At 42.1% G+C, this 19,810-nt stretch overlaps 1 protein-coding gene across 2 annotated transcripts in view; it reads right to left on the bottom strand.

Moving 5' to 3' along the window:
* The window catches only part of htr4 (5-hydroxytryptamine receptor 4), a 122,058-nt gene that overhangs the window by 54,220 nt on the left and 48,028 nt on the right, over positions 1 to 19,810 (bottom strand). For both annotated transcript variants that reach the window (XM_028416456.1, XM_028416455.1), the window contains exon 3: positions 1,316 to 1,429. In XM_028416456.1, coding sequence (XP_028272257.1) covers positions 1,316 to 1,429 — 114 coding nt within the window. The remainder of the gene's footprint in view (positions 1 to 1,315; positions 1,430 to 19,810) is intronic.

Raw genomic sequence — 19,810 nt, 5'->3', positions numbered from 1 at the left:
AGCTGTCCAGACTACAATGACCTGAACTGCAAATGACCAAAAATAAACTTGTTTGTCTGTTAAAGCGCCTCAGTGGAGCTGCTGTGTACAGGATTTGGGAAGGCAGGTGGAGCAGATAAATTGAGCTCTGATTTCTTTTTGTCTCCGGTTAGTGAAGAAAATGATCCAGGTGAGAGATGTTGTGCTTCTGGAGCTCAGCCTGTATTATTGCTGTGTCTGGAGTGATGAGAGGAGCCTTTTTTCTCCTGTGACAGTGAATGCAACACCTGGGCAGGCTTTTCTGACTTCTTTATGACCACCGAGAAAAAGACTACAGAGACTTTTATCTCAATAATCTGTAAACATAACAAGACTGACTGACTTAATTTCGGTCATGATGACTGACTGCTGACCTGATCTGCATTGGGAGGAACTCCAGGCTGGTTGCCTTCTGGTGTGCCTCCATGAAACAGATTTGTTGAATGTTAATGATGTGCTCAGAGTTCAGCTTTATTTTTTTGTCACGAACAGTCACCCAGGGGATCCCCGTACTGAGCAGTGTGTGTGTCTGTGTGTGTGTGTATTTCCCAATGGGCAGAAGGACAATGAGGCGGGCAGAAACAAAGATGTGTCATTGTTCTCTCCTCTGGGAGGTGAGACATCACAGCAGTGACTTTGTCACTCATCAGTATATAGACAAACAAACTGCTTGTGTGCAATCACACAACTGATATTTAGTACTTTCTGTTTATAACATAGACAGTAACAGCTGACACACGTGTGCCTTCTACACACACCTCATGTCAACATCCTGAGGACAAAGGTCACCCTGAGCTCTCAGGTGTCACGAGATGCGAAGAGACAAAGAGAGAAAGGGACCGACTGTCAGGGTGGCAGTAAAGAGGGGCAGGATGGGACAGGAGCAAAACCAAAAATGAATCATTGCAGTGACAGCGGCTCCCACATGCCCAACCATCCTCAGGATGACCTGCCGGCTCTGCCCGTGTCATCACCGCTGTACATGCACTGCTTCCTTCCTCATCCGGCCTGCCCGCTGCAGCAGACGGCTCCTGCTCCTTTCTTTGTGAAGTCGGTGCACGTACTGGGTACAATATATTTGATTTCACTGTGACACAAGTCACATCTGGTGAGGTTTTTGTTCGCTGTTCAGGGAGGTTTATGAGCTACTCAACTGAAGCTCACGTGTGCATGTGTGCTCTCTAAAGGCTGATTAGTATGATGTCAGGGTAAAATCAGAGGCATTGGAAGATAGAGGTATGCGAACATGTTGAAAATAAAGGTAAGAGGAGAAACGGGGGAAAGAAAAGATTCTTACCTGAGTTGTCTGTCCTTGCAGACGGCCACCATGACCAGCAGGTTTCCCAGGATGCTCATCAGCATGACCAGAGACAGGAAGCAGATCAGAGCCATCCGCTTTGGCATGCTGTCACTGCAGAAACGACAACACATCAGTTTAACTATAGACTGCATCTCCTAGCTCATATCTATGGTCAACTATAATGAAAAACATCCAGGTGTCGAAAATGATTCAATTTTTCCATCTCCAAGGTAGCACACATCTCAGAACAACCATCCAAGACTATAAAATGATCTAATATTAGCAACCAGGCCTTGAAAGGTGCTATAGCCGTACAGTCATGCCTTGCTTAATTTATTTCAGCAAATGTCACTTCATCTGCTCTTAGTGATTGCTTCCACCTACATAACAAGTACTCCGAAGGTTTAATGTCACAGGGAGTAATATGTTTCACATTTGTGTTTGATTAGTATTAAATGGTAATGGAAGCGTGGACTGGAAAAGTCACTGTGTGTGAGTGTAGAGCACATGGAGAACCTCGACTCTTTCACAATAATCACAAAACACAAGAGGTGGGACTTCATCATCATCATCATCATCATCATTCCAGTCAGACAAGCTTGTTGCAGATATCTTGTGAGATGGGTTGTGAAAAGGTCAGTAGTTCCGGTGCCTAAATCTGAGCAGGTTCAGTTAAGCCCACTTTAATTTCCATCTGCATTAAGATGGATCTGTTCTTCCTCTGACATAAGTGGAAAGCCTACAGCATGGGGAGCAGCACAGGCTCCTTTGGGTACAGAACAGAGCAGAGCAAGCATTAATGACAACAGACTTAATTAAGTCTGACACAGCGTGGAGGAGCAGAGCTGGAGTGGAAGTTTGTGGAGATTCTGAGGTGATGTTGACTCATAAAGTCTTCTGACATGGAACCCCGGTCACATGGATAAGGAAACTGGAGGCATGGTCAGCTTTAGGCAACGAAGGTCATAACGTGACGGTCATCGCAACCAATAGCACTTCCATGGTTTCCAACCATGAGGCAGGACTTTAAAATCAAGACAATTTCTGCTGCTGCTGTCCCAATTATCATACATTTACTTGTTTATTGTTACTTGTTGTTGTGTCTTGGTCTCCATGGTTACTCTTGCACCCCTTACAATATGAATATGCTGATTAAAAAGGAATGACTGTATTCTAGCCTTTACCTGACTTCTCTTGCACTCTACAGGATGAACATTTAGCATTTAAACTGATGCCAAAGGACTCATTTCGTCCTGTTTCCTCCACTTTCAGACCCTAGCCATGCATTTGTATGTGATACTGACCAAATGTGACTCCTCAAATCATGCAAGAATGTGCTTTCCACTGATCAGATGTGTCTGCAGCAGTCTTTTCTTTCCTGAATTCTTGTTCGAGGCCTCTTTATTCACTGCATCTCACACCTTAAACTAGTTTCATCATCATCATCATCATCATCATGCTGCAGTCCATTTTCTTTGAGCGGTTTACTAAATAGTGCTTATAATAACTGGTATTTTTTGGTCTGTTGTGGACAGTTGGGCGTGTACGTTGTCACTGTACCTCCTCATGAGTCCACATTCATCCTGCAGCATGGTGTTTGATTCCTGTGTTCATACCAGAACAAACTGAAGTACACTTTAAAGCCTGTAGGTGTGAGGCCACCCTTACTATGTATGTTACAACTTAAAGCTCTGCTGGCCTTTGGCTCATTTTCCAAGGATACCAGAGAAACCTGTGCGGCAAACGTGCAGAAAAATGCAGAAAAAGGCCACATTCCTTCTGGCTCCTGCAGGTAAGACGTGTAGGTGGACAATAAGGTCTTACTCATTTCCATCCAACAGTTTTGCTCCGATAACCTTGGCACAGCTTCAACAAAATGTCGGTAGCAAAGTACACGAGCTGTGAATCAAGGTCCTCGGAGTGAGCTGTGTGTGGTTTAGAAGCCCTCTGAAAATGACTTGTTTAATCTCAGACATGTTTGACATTGGTAATGCATTATAGTAATCCTCCTGAGGTTTGCGGTCTCTCACGCTTGAAGGCTTGACAGGGGAGGGGGAGGGAGAGGGGGGTCAGCTCAGAGAGATGCACCCGCTACACACAGCGGGACGGAGAACGCCTTTACATAAGTACAACGTAAGGTTTTCTTCCTGTGTCTTTGTCCTGGATGCCTGCAGAAAATCACGTTTTTGGAGCTTCTGAAAGTCACTTTTATGTTCACGGTAAAAATGCTAATACACACCTCTGTTTTGGATGCAGGAGCCGTGCCTCGTCCCTATCTGCCAAATTATTTCACTTAGGTTCAAAGGCGAAGCGGTGGTCTACAAATGAGGCTTTTTCTTTGATCAGTGGTGCCATCACACTAATCAGATCAAATGGGACCACTGACAGGTTCCCAACAGAAACATCATTACCCAAAAAAGCAAGAAAAAGCCGCAATAACACCACACTAATCCTCTTTCATTTCAAATTTGTCTGCTACACAGTCTGACCTTTCCCTTAAATGAGGCTTTGCTATTCATTTGATTGTTGTAGCAGCTACCTTAGTGGGAATGACAGCATACAAATGTTCTCTTTTATGCGGCTGATTTTTTCAGTTTGACACTAAATGGATCAGATGGAGAAGCTATCGGAACACAACAGACCATTAGTTGACCTGTGGGCTTCAGATTCTGATGCTGCCGGTCCTAAAGAAATAATTAAACTACAGCTCATATTATTGTCTGTTTTTGCTTGTATGTGGAATAACTGGGTGAGTTTAGGCTCAGCTTTGTTAAACTGTTTAGGGATTTACAGGATGTGTTATAAGCTGCACCCCTATTGCAGAAGTCCAGGACAAGCAATCCAATGATCCAAGTGTAACCAAGGGGACTGTTATAGAAAGGGTTAAAATAAGCTGTGTGACGAACTCAGTGGTTTTCTGTTTGGGGACAGAAAAGACAGCCAAAAAGGTGAAAACGGATGAATAATCTTTTTAATTTCCCCTGATTGTAACCTTATTCACCCCTACTGATGCTAGATTCTTATGAATCATAGCTGGGTTACAAGTCCTGTGTCGAAGGAACATAAATTGATGTATAGTATCGATGTCTAAAAGACATTTTAATCACACTAAGAACAGTTTAACCTCATTGTCTTTACAGCTTTCCAGTTCCTATAAGCACAAGACATTGTCTGGGCAACCGCCAAGAATTAAGAATTATATCACAAAATTTTGGTAGCTCTTGGCACACTCAAGAGGAGCCACCGTATTTTCCGGACTTCCGCGTCACCTAGGCTGCACCTATGCAACGTGTGGACAAGCTGGAGGTGGAAGAGAACCATCAGGAGAGGGACAAAACAGCTGCTATATTTGTAATGGGACGTCAGGACACAAGGCTAACTAATCATATATTTTTTCATAGATAAGTCGCACCTGAGTACAAGTCGCATACCCAGCCAAAGGATGAAAAAAGTGCGACTTATAGTCCGGAAAATACGGTTTGTGTTCAGCACGAGGTCTCTAAAAAGTCCTTAAAAAATAGAATGATATATTTAATGTGTGTTTCTAACAACAGGGGGCAGAGCTGCAGAGCTGAGGGAACCTGCAGGAAAACACACAGCCGACTGCCAAATTACACTCACAGGTGAGATGATAGAGGCATTTATCACAACTAGTCCTTTCTCTCCTCCTTTTTTTCCTATTAGCGTCTTTGTGTTCTGCCTCGTGTGCTGAAAATTGATTTTCCAGCCGCATAAAAAGAATTCTTTCTGCATAATGTCATTACACAGAGACACTGCAGACACCCACACACAGGCAGGAGAAAAGGCTGAGTGAAACGTAAAAAGTGGTAATTCTGTTGACATCAGATACACGTGAACCTTGACCTGCAGCTAAGCTGAACTTGTGGTGGGCAATCAGCGTGCAGCAGCCTCAATTAGGCGCTCAGAGACAGATGAGGGCCGGCTGGAGAAGTGCCTTCACCAGACGAAAGGACTCAACGTCCCAATCTGTCAGCAGGCAGCAGCTTTCTTTTATTTAGAACATTCTTAGCTTTACTTCTAGGCTTAAGCCAGATCTTTAAAAAAAGAAATCTGATCTTTTCATCCAGGTGTGTGGCTTTAGCCTCCAGAGTGAAGCACATATCGGGTGGCTGCACTGAATGAGCTACTTAGGAGCCACTGATTGGATCTAAAGAGTGGGGAGCTTTTTCGTTTTAATGCCGCTGACTGGCAGCCGGGAGGCTCAGTGGTCTGCACCGATGTCCTGGAAGAACCTCGCATTCGCTGTATGAGGTGAGGCAACACCAGAAATCAGGTCTGTCACAATGCCCAGGTGATTCAGCAGGAACTGTTGAGTCAGCTAAGGTGAGCTGATTGAACGCAAGTTGTCAGAAGAGAGCTGTGTGGTACCTAGTGCCACCTTGTCCTGGCTGCTTCCCACATCAGCACTCGACTGCAGCTGATGCAATCAGAATGTGTAATTATTTGCCCCTGGCTCCAGTCTACAGAGTATAAAACCAATACTGCTCACATTTCTATTTCTTATTGTGTCTTTTTGCCTTTCAAAACACGAACTGCTACAGGACAATACTAAATATCAGAAGAGGAAAAAATTGTATATAATTAAATCATGCAGAGTGAGGACTCAGCAACATCCAGAGCTGATACATCATTTACAGTCTTAGAAGTTTCTGTTTCTTTGACGACACAGCAGCATTAGGAAGCAGGCTGTTTGTGGGTGAGAGGTCCTCACAGGACAGCTATTGAGCTCTCTTATCAGAGAGGTATAATCGAGGCTGCTACGTGTGGTTAGAGTGAATTTTTAGGTGAGGAAGCTGCAGAGAGAGATGAATCACTGCTTTCTTCACATCAAACCTTTTCACATCAGGCGACTGGTGCTCTGTGGTAATCGTGGTCAGGTTAAATTTACTGCCACAAGTGAGTCAATCATGGCTTCCACATGCTTTGAAAAAAGGGAAACGGTAGTGTTTTTTTACAGAATATTGTTTATGCAAAGTAATTATTTCTGATTGATTGACCATTGGAAAGACCATGGTTATATGAAAGAACATGAATTTAAAAAAGGTGTACCGTATTTTCCGGACTATAAGTCACATTTTTTTTCATCCTTTGGCTGGATATGCGACCTCATACGCAACTCAGGTGCAACTTATATATGAAAAAATATACAGTGTGTTAGCCTTGTGTCCTGACGTCCCATCACAGATATCATGGCAGCTGTTCTGTCCCTCTCCTGACGGGTTCTCCTCCACCTCCAGCTTGTCCACACTTTGCATTCCGAGCATAGGTGACGTGGACATTCATGCAGCTGAGCCGATAGGCCGACAGGTCACTAATTCCAGACAGCTATATGAGCCTTTTACTCATTTACAGGATGTTTATAGGAGTTTCTGTGCGGTGAAGCTAATCGTTTCTCCCTGTGAGGACTTGTTGAAATGCGTGTGTCTCAATTCAATTCAAGAAGCAATGTTATGCTAAAAACGCAGTGATTTACGCTGGCCCGCTGGTGCGACTAATAGTCCGATGTGACGTATAGTCAGGAAAATACGGTAATGTTTTTTGTTTGTTTTGTCATGTGTCAAATAGCTTAACTAAAAACAATGTTCAAATCCAATGATTTGATCAGGTTTCTATAAATCTGTTCCTTCACCTGCATCCAGACAGGCTGGTACCTTCAACTTTATTCAACAATATTGTAAAAGTGTGAATTTTCAACAGAAGGGTGGGTTGGGTGCCATCTTAATTTACGAAGAGCCAGAGGCATACAAACTAATACGTACACATCTGAGCAAATCTCCCAGGTGAAGAGTATTCAGATACACCTTGTGGTTGCTGAGATATACTCTATTCATTTTGGGGATGCCATTTTCAAGCTAATGCCTTAAAAAATAGGCTTGGGGTGGAAGGGGTTAAGGAGCTGTTTTTAAGACTTTATATTTTCGATTACATCATAGCGTGTCTGCACTGATTTTATCTTAGTAAACCACATTTTTGTAGTGGACCACATTCAGATGACCCTTTGACCCCTCCACTCCCCATCCAAAGCAGTGTTCTCTGTTCCTGCTTACCGAGCCATGTGCACATATTTACATCAGATTCCATGTTTGGGTAAACAGCAGGGGAGGCTTCCAAATTTTAGAATGTTTCCCATTTAATAGAAAAAAAATAAAACACACATTTTGGCTGGTTCTAAATTCCTCAGTGGGAATCCCTAATTGCAAACAATAGCTGTCTGGACACTGGCGTTCTGTCTCAGCAGGCAAACACAAGTGCACTATTATGTGGACTAGCCTCCAGAGGCGATGGGTGCTGCTCTATCTGGTATCAAATGCTGCTTATCAGTGACACAAACAGGGGGAGATGTGTCGGAACAGGGGACAGGGTCATGGCAGATTCTCCTGCTGGCTGGGACCATGAGATGGAAAAAAAAAACAAAGATGATTAAGCTTGAAAGCTCTGGAGTAAATTGACGTTATGAAAGCAGGTGGTTCACTCAGCTGGAAAAATCTGACAAAGGAAACAAATCAGTGCATGGGTGTAAGCGACCTGGGTGACAGTTCTTATTTTTTATAGAACGAGCAGAATGTTATACCCCGTGTGGATACGTTTTTTAAGTTGAATGTTTTACAGTGTTCATTTTGGCAGAAATTTTAGTCTTGTGACTAAAATGTCATTTAATTTTAGTCACATTTTAGTCACCAACATTTTTTAACTTTTAGTTTTACTCGACTAAATATCAAAGAATTTTAGTCGACTAAAATTCTATGATATATTTGTCATTATTAAATAATTAAGGTTCGATTGTGCAGTAAAAACAGGCACAGCTTTAGCTTTTGTTATTTGAACAAGCATCTCTTTATTTAATTGCTATGACCTTTTCACAAAAGAACCAATGAACAGTGAGCTGCTCTCCCTGAATACACTGTTCAGTCATGACCTTCTTCATGAATACTCCATAACTACAGCAAAATACTTCAGTGACAACTTAGAAACAGTGCACGTGCTGTAAAACCATCAGCAGCGGTGTCTTCATTTATAGATTTTGTCATGTTTATCTTTGAACAGATGTTAAGATGACTCGTCTGCAAATGTCGCTTCACGTTTATTGTGTTTTTACCGCTGATAGTCCTTTGTCTTGACATTAAATGTGTCCATATGTCATATGACCTTTCATGAGTACGCCTTCTTCCAGCATCGCGGGGTTACGTGAAATGTGTGCGTAATGTCCTTACGACGCAGAGATCACTTCTGATTGGCTCTCTGCAGCCGTCTCCTGATTCGTCCCTCCTTTCCATAAACAAAATTTTCTCTGATTGGATCTTGTCTCCATCAATAATTTCGTCTCGTTTTTATTCGTTGAGGAAAGTGTCAATACATTTCCTCTTCGTTTTTGGCATCGTTATCGAAAACTATGACAAAAATGATTCGTCAACAAAATTAACACTGATGTTTTATATTTAAAGTATACTTTATAGCTTAAGGCCAAGAGTTTTCGCACATCTGCAGCCATCTAGAATCCATGGACTCAGGCAATGAAAATAAACTGGTGGCAGCTCGGCACCTGTATGTAATCTTTTCAAATAAACCTTAAACCAAAAAAAAGTAGTGCCAACTCCAAGTTCAATAAATGAAGCATCATCTGCACCCTTTTATATTTCAAATCTGCAATTACACACCTTTGTGCTGGTCAATCACCTTCTGACATGGTGCTTTAGTTCCTTAGTCTCAGCTGCTGCTCTGTGATTTGCCCCCTTCAAGTGAGCCATGTTTTTCCCTCTCAAGATTATTTTCTTTGCCGTGACGAGGCGGCGGCGGCGGTGGCAGCTGAGCTTCGCTTGTGAACGGCAGGTTTCCGTTTCTGAGCTGGCAGGTCAGACTGGAGTTTTCTTCCAATTAGGTTCTGTTACGTTGGCCTCACCTCTGAACGCATGAAACAGTGCAGGAGAGAAGCAGCCAGGAGTTTATGTAAGCCAATCTGCTTTGAATGAGCTGGCTGTCAAAGAGCTCCAGAGAGCATTTAAGTGTTTGCGACGGTTCCAACAACTTTAGCCGATCGTTGCTTTCATTACTGGCAGTGTGATGAACATTGTAAGTGACAGACGGTCTGGTGTGGCAGGAAAAGCACTGGCCTTATTCCTTTTTTATTTGCCTGATGGTGACTGATGGCTAGAGCTGCTAAAATGACTAATTTCATGTAACTAAAGTGAAGTTATACAAAAACCCAGCACTGGCAAAGTTTGGGTGCAGCAGTGAACTCATCATTCCACAATAAAGGCTCAGAAAATGTGAAATTTGTTCGTGGCTATTGTTGCGACTGTCAACTTCATAAATGGAGCCGACAGTGTGTGTCTCTGTGAATGCAGAGTGAAGGATTGTGGGATTTCAGCTGATACAGAGGCTCAGACACACAAAGCTCAACATCCCAGCATAGCCTGTTGCCCGATGACACTGTACAGGTCTGATTAAAAATGTATGTTTAACCAGAAAGGGACTACTGTTGAAACAAAGAACAAAGAAGCACAGAGAAAAAGTTCATACTGGTCAAAGGAGATCAGTTTATAGCCATGATTGTCCCTCTTATTTCTGACACAGATAGAACAAGTAAACATGTCTCCAAATCTCAGCACCAATGCTAACCCTATGCACAACAACACAATGCCCTTTTCTCTGATTTTAGATGCAGTTATTGACGTCACCCCATGATAGGACAATGTACCCATAAAGAGTCTGCATCGAGTGGGCAGGAAGGGTGATGGATGACTCAAACCAGAAGTCCAGGGTTCACTTTCCCTTGTTCGATTCAATATAGCGCATTTTACAAGCAGGAATTGTCTCAAAGCGCTTCACAGAGACCCAGAGCCTGAACCCCCTTAAGAGCAACAGTGTCAGGAAAAACTCCCTTTAACAGGAAGAAACCTTGAGCAGGACCCGACTCATAAAGGAGAACCTTCCTGCTGCCAGTCAGCCGGGTAGAGGAGGAGAAGAGGAGGGAGACAGGACAGAGAGGATGAAGGAGAGAGAGAGGAACAAACATGCAGCAAACATCAAACATTATAGAGAACAAACATGGCAGGTTGATGTTGACAAGCTCATAGTTTGGATCATTGATGTGATTTGACAAGGAAAACTGCCACCTTGTGCCTACACAATGGATTGTTGGTGCAAATCAGGAGAAACTAAAGCAGTCAAATGACACCGATACAATGATAAAGACCTAAAAGGTGCAAACTAATACCACATGAAATGGGTTAAGAAATTGATTACTCAAACGCATTATGGTGATACCATACCACTGATGGCTATGATTAAAAATCACAGGTTTTGTGTTCAAATAAAGAGACTCACTGTAACTGATGCAAAAGTTTTTTTTTGCCAAAGTTGTAATTAACAGAAATTTGACCTGACATTTATCGGGTTATATTATCAGGACATTCTTAGTAGCACTGGCAATTGATGCAGGCACAGTGTTCATTTCATTGTTTACGCATGAAGCTTATTAAAGCTTATTTGTGCATCTGTTATTATTGTTGTAAATGTCAAGTGTGTGCAACTCTCTCGACTCCTGACCTGCAATAATAAACACACACAGTGACGGTCGATCTGTGACAAAGGACCACAGATACTCCCTGTGCACCTAGATGAACAGTGTTTGTCAATGTTGCCTCAAAAATGAAAAGCGAGACAAAAAAAAAATCAGCCAAAGAAATGTTCACTTCACAAACACCACCTGCATCAGATTAAAACCAGAATACACAAGAGAAGCAATCATAATCATGAGCAGCGCACAACTGTAATCATTCAGTCACACATGCACGAGCTCCGCCTGCACGTCATTCAAACACATTCATTGTCTCTTGAACTCTCCTTGAGTTTTTCGTCCTTATGCAGTTTCAACCTTCCTCAACAGGTTTTCAACCACTGTGGCTCTCCACCAGCACATATATATTATCATGAAACACATGACAACTTTATTAAAAGTTTATTTTTAAAGCCAGACTGATTTTTTTGACAGATTTAAGTATCAAATCAGCTGCTTTTCATCTCCCCTCCCATGCAGCATGAATCTGAGAGCAATGTGCTGACAGTTATTATGCATCCGCACCTCAGACTGACTGACAGATGACTGACAAGAGCTCAGACTGCAGAAACCTGAAGATGATCGTGCTTCTTGGTGAACCATTCTGTTTGATTTGTGTTTTGAAACAAGATAGAACAAATGAAGTTAAAGCAATAAATCATGTCAGTAAATGTCTACTTTAAACTTTAGACAGTGTGCCACTGAGCTTTGTCCTGATCCTCCACAGAGTCTTTTTAAGTTTACTGAACAAAGTCCGTTTATCCTCTCAGATCCTAAAGATGCTGCTTATAAAATTGCTGGTAACCATAGCAACAATGGTTGTGCCTGTTGCCTGTGTTTCCATTGCCTGATTGCCTACACCACATGTCAAACTCCACGCCTGCAACACAATGTCCAAAACATATACTGTATGATCCGGCCCAAATGACTTACTCACTTTTGGAGCCAGCCCCCAGAGGACGCTGGGAGAACTGCAGCGTAAACTACACAACATTGTTTGTGGTTACACACATTGTTGTTTAACTACAGTATAAATAAGGACACCAACGGCTAAGCTACCAGCTTAGTTTTCACACTGTAAAACAATACAAGTCTACTACTCTCAAGTTATTTTTCAACTGTGTTTTACCATCAGGGTAGAGTTTAAGCAGCATATTTGCCACTCTCGGTATCTCCTCATTATATTTCCACACAGTCTTCCTGTTAACATGTCACAGCGTGATGTTCACTGACACGCTGTGAGTGTGAGAGATGTCGACATTCAAGCTGAGATACTACAGTGTATTTGTTTGAATGAATTTTTGAATCCTGAAGAAAATGTCAAACAAACGGCTGTCAAGCCTCAATAAAAGTTAATATACACGTAGAAAAGTAGTCAAGTTTTATTTATTTTTTCCTGAACGTCTCATGTGTGCTATCAAAACGAGGACTTGCTGTTTTATGTACAATGCTCTAATGGACCAGGAATAGCCGAGCCCATTTTCAGACCCATGTGGACTCATGAGATGACTATCTGGACGTAATGTAATGACCCTGTCTCCTTAATGGGACAGTTAATGATGTGTGACCAATAGCGTAGGCAGGGTAGGACAATAAGTGACCACTAACCAAGCTGACATTAAATATACACCAGAGATGGTTCAGAATAGAAAAAAGGCCCGCGCAGGCGTGTGTGAGATAAAAAGTCACGAAGGTCTGGGATGCTCAGTTAGTGTGATTGTAGAGGGAACACATCACGACTGTGTCCTTTCCACTGAAACACTGCTGCATTTTTCATCAGTGCATTAAAGTTCATGCGGCCCAGATAAATGAAGGATAGTGTGCTAAATGAAGTCAGAGTGAGGGTCTCCTCTCTGGTGATCAGACTGTGGACTGTCCTTGTTTGACCAGACCTAACAAGCAGGGTTTGCTTCAAAATAAGAAGCAAAAACACTAAAAAAAAAACATTCACTATGTCTTTTCAGCCTTTATGTTAAGAGCACAAGCCTTCTTTGAGATACAAGGATTCTGAAAAACAGGTGTATAGGCCTCCTAAAGTTTCTAAAGCCTCTCATCTGCGCACTACAATGGGCGAAGGATCAAGAAGAAGACCAAGAGTGCAGGTAGAAAATGAGTCTCTGGGGGGGACCATGGATTCTTTTATTATGTATTTTCCCAAACAATCCAAACACCAGATACCAGCAGACTCTTTAAAACACAATTTGCATTTTAGGGCAGCCACTGTGACCAGTTCTAATCATTTGCTCTTAAGTAAACGATGAACAATGTTTTTCGGACAAACTGGCTTTTTTCTGGCACTGATTAGGACCCTTACAGAGCTCTTATACTGCACATGTGGGGGGCCACTGTCTGAGGCTGACACCTTCACCTTTGCACCTGTAACATTTTTGTCTTTGTGTCATTTGACACATTTTGACACAGTTAACACTATGTTTATAAAGGGGCATTGTGGAATTTGTGCTAAAGTCAAGAATACAGTGCTGATGGAAAGACACATTTAGCATCTTGCAGGTTTGCTAAACTGAAAGCCAATAAAAAAAAATAAGCTCTGTCACAAATAAAACTACAAGAAGCCCAAAGCTGACGTTACACAAAAATGTAAGCGAACGTCACTACATGACTTCACCACCGATAGCATCGTGGCCCTTTGAGCCCTTATAGTTTCATTAAGCTACTTATTAGCAACCACTAAGTTTCAGACTAGTAACAAGGACTAGTGTCATAGCATAAATCAGCAATTCTTGTGATCTTGTGGCATTTAAAAACCCAGAAACAGCTAAATTACTAGCACGTTTGCATCGTTTGGACCTCATCCCTGCTGCACTGTTTTGGAGAGAGTGTATCCTAGCCTTCACATGCACTAAAAGAAAAGAAGAGGCCAATAAAAACAAATCTCATAATTGTAGAGAGAACCTGTTTTGTGTGCACTGTGGACCAAATGACACATTTTGATATGTGGCTGGGTTTTAATCGCTCATCTCAGAGGCAGTGTTTCAGCGTCTAACATGCTATTAAATCCTTATCACACACTCCTGCTGGATCTAATCTTATCTAATTAATTGAGCTCTAATTAACCTGAATTCTCCTCTCAGCTGTAAATGTGTTATTATACTGTTTGTGTCAATTACATGTAATTGTAGCACTGTGTGTGTCGCAGGAAGATAAACCTTGTGTTCTCCAAATATCAGTCACTAAAAGGAAAAAAAAGTCCAGCCTTCCATCACAGCCTTCTGTCATTTCAGAGTGTGGGTGAAGACAAATGTAACTGAGTCATATTTCTGAATTCAGAAGTGAATGAAAAAAGCTAATTTCTCAAATTAGTGAGAGGCATCAGACAGCCGTTACTGTTAATGTGGAATAAGAGAGGTGCTGTGACTCATGTGAGGCAAATTGTCTTCGTGACAATTTCCTTGAAGGCGTGATTTTGGCAGCATCCCCCACAAACATACACACATCCACAAAGTCATGGAAACAGCCATTGAACCACACAGCATGAGCTCAGGTTCATCTGATGACTTACATCAGTTCCTCAGGTAGTGCATCCTACTCTCCTCCAATTATCAATCATTTATACGCCTCATACTGATGACAGCCACCAAATCTGGAAATGGGTCCCACCTGAGCCTGACCCCATGAAGTTTGAGCATGTTAGACAAGGACTCACTGAAGAGGTGAGGCGAAACAGGAACAGCAGGATGGAGGTTTTTGATGTGGAGATTAAAAGCACTTCCAACATTTGAATTGTTTTTCTTTCCTTAAATTGAATAAGAGTTCACAGAACAGAGCTTCTACATCACAATGCATCTTTAGCACATTATAAGATAGAATCTGTAGTTTTTAGTAAAAAGCAGAATAAACACAAAACAGTATGTCTCTGAGGACTATCATCCATCCAGGTCATGTTACAATCAAAGAGTTTACAGCAAAAATGATGCTGTGAGTCCAGCTGGCTGATTCTAAAGTCTCGGATATGAGGAAAAAAAGTGCTGTAGGTTCTTCTGAGGCTTCTGGTTAAACTTGGAATCAGAGCATTAGAGTCAGCTCCTCATCATAAGAAGAGGCAGGAATTGAAAGTGGGCCGATGCAGGATTTGTTGACTGATATTGCCACAAAGATTTGAATCATTTGGAAGAAACTAGAGCATTTTCTAACCTCAATATGTTGGCACACCTCTATTTATTACTTGCTTTGTTCAAAGTTAACAGATCCCTAAGCCTTTGCACAGTACATCTCTTGCGTAAATGTGGCTCACAAATGCAGAACTAGATGTGTGTGTCTGTGTGTGTGTGTGCATCAGTGGGAGAGAATGGCAGTCCCTTTATGATGCCATATTAGTCAGTATTACTCACACACAGTCTCATATCTGACTGTTTTATAACGATGAGTTAAATTGAATTTTTCTTCAGCATAAACCTGAGCCACAGCAGAACAACACAACTCAAACAACCAGTCTGTCAGATCTGCACTCAGGGGAACGGACAGTTCACTATCACAAATGAAGCTCAGGCGTCTTCTGGCTGCTATAGTAAAATTCGAGCTACAGAGAGCCACGGTCAAACACCAATTTGGGTTGCCAGGCAACATGATTGACTGAATGTAGATAACTGCTTTTCTTCTTGGTCCAGAAAACACCAGCAGAGGCCTCTACTCCGACCTGCTGGGGTGATGAAAGTCACACAGACATGAGGCTTTTAGTTGCAGATGGTGTGGAAACAAACTAATTCAGCCTCCATTTTCACTTCTGTATCTGATATTTAGACATTCTCATTAAATAAATACTGCAAATTGTCTTTTTTTCTCAGCTGAGACTAGAATGAAAAAAGTGTTTCTCTTTTTATGTGGACCTAAATTTAAAAGCAATAAAGTGTACGAGCTGTAGGGACAGCAATTCAACATGGAGGTCTATGGGGATTGACCTCAGCCTGTGGTTTTTGTTGGCTTCATTTCTCAGCTACAGATGTCTTGTGATTGCCTGTTGTCCTGTTGTAAGATGGAATCAGGTCATCACACATTCAAAGCTGCTCTTCAGGGAAAAAAAGTCTATAGTTCAGGCACAGAATGGACCTGTAGGTCTTTGCATTTTGGAGTGTTCAGAAGGCCCAACACAGAATCACTGTGGTGAAGTAAATTTGACTGAATTCCTATAAAAGAAAACGTTGAGGATGACTCATCTGTCTGATAACACATTTCCAGACAGACCAGCCGAGCTCTGTAACACTACAGGATCCACAGATAATATGAAATGAAATACACAGCTGCAACCAAAACCAATTCATGTTGGTCTGTCTGCCGCTGGATCTGTTTATATTCGGGGACTTTGGGAGATTGCTGTGTGTTGTATGAGTGGAGTCTCCTGCCTCAGGGATGAATGTCTGCTGAAGCTCTTAACGTCTGAGGAAAAGTACAATACTGAGAGCATATATAGCTGAAGGAGTTCCCGTTCTGGATCTGCTAAGCTCCAAGAAGTAAGTCAGTCAAAGAGACAGAGTCGCTGAGAAGAGACAGAAATAGAAAGACGAGTAGACAGACAGCAAAGAAGCTGAAAAAGAAAGCGGTGGCCAGACAAACAGCGGGGAGATTGAACAAACAGAGTGGAGGAGAAGAAGGGTGGAACGGCGTCTGTAGACTTTGTCCAAATCTCACCTTGGTATGACTGACCCACATTAATCTATCATTTCTTTTGCTGAGCCGGGACAGGCCGCCTAACTTTAGGGTCAAACTGGTGTTAAAAACATTTCTTTCATCTTCTTGTTTATCAGGCCTTCTAACTAAATTGGCTATCACTGACCTTTGGACCTTGTACAAACACTTCCTCCCTGGTTTTTATTCTCCACAGTCTAAAAGACTCACTGTCCTGTTTCACATGCATCCGGATCCACGTGCTGACCGGCAGTCTCCAGGAAACGCTGTGACATCTAACTAACATCGATGATGTGGCCATATTTATTTACTTTGTGACGGAAGACAGCGTTGATTTGACTGACTCACTTTTTTTCGAACCACCCTCAAGTGGTCATTTGAGGAACTGCACTTTTGTGGCAGCTGCCACAGCCCATTTTAATTGTGGAGTTATGTGGGGGTTTGGGTGTAAATACAACAAAACTAAAAGTATTCCCACAATATCCTGGAGATCAATAAAGTATCTATCTGTCTACATGTGAGCAGGTTATCATGCTAATGTGCTATTGTTAGCATTTAACTCAAAGCACAGCTGACTTAGCTTGTAGCTACCTAGCAACGTGCAACAACTGTACACAGAATAAACCGGTTTGACTGACAGCTGTAGCAGTAACACTGATGTTTTCCTCCCAAGACCTCACAGTAACATAAACACGAGCTGCAGTGGTCTTGACAGACGCCTACATGTGTGAAAACACAACACGGTGGAGGCTTGTCTGCTTCTCAGTCTCACTGTGTGTTTTTGCCAAACGGCTCTTGTGGAGCTTACCGATCTGATTTTGGGGAGCTGCACTCAGGACATTTCAGAAGCACGATGCATCTACTCGCAGCATGGGGGAGCTGAACTTTGCCACAGTAATCAATGAAAGCTGCTACACCACCTACAGAGACCACACATCCCTGCTGCTAAGCCACGCAGCCGAGCTGTGAACTTCTCATTCCTCTGATACAGAAACCACAGGGGTGAAAACCAAATCTGTGCAATATAATGCAACAAATCAGCCTTTGTTAAGCATGTAATCATCTGTGTCTGACAGAATTTAATCAAACTCTATTGTAGTTTTTGAGGCTACATTTTATGATGCCTTCATGTTTGATTGAAGTAAATCAAGAGTGGGTAAATCAACATATCTGAGAGTCTTTGTGCCGCCATCAAAGCAGGAGCACATGACATCTGAGCACTGGATTGGATTTTTTTTTATATATTGGTATTTTAGTAGTAAACAGTAGTACTACTACAGTAGTAGTAAAGTAAAGTAGTAAACAAAGTCAAAATGTGTCCCAGCTCCTCACAAGTCTTGAACCTGATCTTTCTAAATGACTGTTTAAGCTTCTAACTGTGACATGTGGTTCCTCTGGATATGTAGTGCTGACCATGGTGTCCATCACTACCAACGGAAGCTGGAGCAAGTGTCATTTAACACTGAGAACTAAGACTAGATGTTTCTTGGGTTACCTGGTCCACTGTAAGTGTTCAATTGTACATTTTAAAATGTTATCTTCACACTGGACAACATTAAAGGTCGGGTAGGAGATTTCATCCTGATGCACTTTTTGTTAAATTAGTGTAACTTCTCTTTACAATCCGATAGCAACCAATTAGTTCGGCTGTTTGGCATTAATCAAAGAATATGAATCATCTGTGGAAGCTATAAAACACTAAAAACATCAGCCAATCCTCCAGGTGGACCCTGCGCAGAGTATTGGCTGGTTGTCACTCTCTTCCTGCACCAGAGAGGTACGTGCATGATGGCCGAAGTCACAGACCGCAGCTCGTCTTCAGGTGATGCGCGTCCATGTGATTGGAGGCGTGGTTTCGGGGTGAGCTCCGAGAGAAAGGGGCGTGTGTTTACTTTAGAAATCTGGCTGACTCTCACTGAGTTTTCAAAATCTCCTACCCTACCTTTAAAAGCAACTGAACTTAGTAGAGCTTCTTTTCAGCATCTGTGGAGAGTCCAGGTTTTGATTAAGGACTATTGGGTGGTGTTCACTGAACCTCACATGACTAAGGTCCTTTAACAACCCAAAAGTTTTAGTGATCAGTATCAGCATGAGAGTTGATGGGGTCATAAATAATGAATCCAATCGTACCATGTGCATGGCATAACAATGAAGAGCCAGTCTACATAATTAAGGACAAGGGAGCATTTTTTCCAGGACAACACATTTTGTCCAGAGAGGACAGATGGTTCGAAAGAGGAGTTTAAAAAGTCATTTAAATTCACAAACCAAAAAAAAACACACCTAACCAGCCGGAGGCACCACCTATCAACCATTAAAGCCCTGTCACACTGCCCATGTCAGGTCCTCCTTGTGTCTCCTGCAGTAGGAGGAAGCAGAATTCTGATTTACAGCTAATTATGTTTGAACACTGGCTTTGTTTCTGTGCGATCGCCTCCAGCCGCACCGCCCTGCCTGCTGTCTTTGATCATGTGTGAAATTTTCACTGTTAATGATACAAATGCACATTTGACACGCAGACACATGCCCACACCCACACACACACACACACTAAAACACACACCGCAATGAGTCAGTTTCTACCCACAAATAAATCACACCGTCATTGTGCTGCCTAAAAATCTGCCTGGCACGTAGTGACACCGCTCTTTATGAAATAATAATTAAGAATTTTATTGTTTAACTTACAGTACTGCATACATAACACGTTCTGTTATAATTTTCTGTGAGTGTCCTCTCTGTAGCTTGGTTAACGGTTTTCTTCGACAAAGCATGTTTGCCTGTCGGCCGTCGTTGCAGTCAGGTCAGATGCTCTTTAAAATTTCACATTTCTGGCCTGACTTTCACATCCTTTGGGGTTTAGTTGTTGGGTTTTTAATAATTTAACTTCAATAGTTGTTTTCAGTAAAGCAACCTCCTTTACCTTTGTGTCCACACACACAGACACAGGGAAAGACTCTCAATGACAACAATAACAGATCATGTGTACAACCATATTTACATGTTTTTTTCATTTAAAAGTGTCTTTTGAAGTCATTTTAGTCGCAGTTTTAGAAATAACCTCTGACCATACTTCACTTGCATGCTGCCATGTGGTGCTTGGAACACTGCTGGACACAGAAATTGTAGTGAAAATTGTGTGAATAATAGCTTTTCTCCTGCACATATAGGCAGCACTCACTCACAGGCTGAGTTAGAGTAGTGGGCAAGGGTCTGTATTTTTCTGGAAAAGGGTCACATGACTGGGGTGTAATAAGGAGAGGTCTTTCAGTGAC

This window comes from Parambassis ranga, chromosome 10 (genome assembly GCF_900634625.1).
Source record: "Parambassis ranga chromosome 10, fParRan2.1, whole genome shotgun sequence".
Classification (NCBI taxonomy): Eukaryota; Metazoa; Chordata; class Actinopteri; family Ambassidae; genus Parambassis; species Parambassis ranga.
Note: the sequence above shows the minus strand (reverse complement) of the source record. Positions and strands in the feature narration are given on the sequence as shown.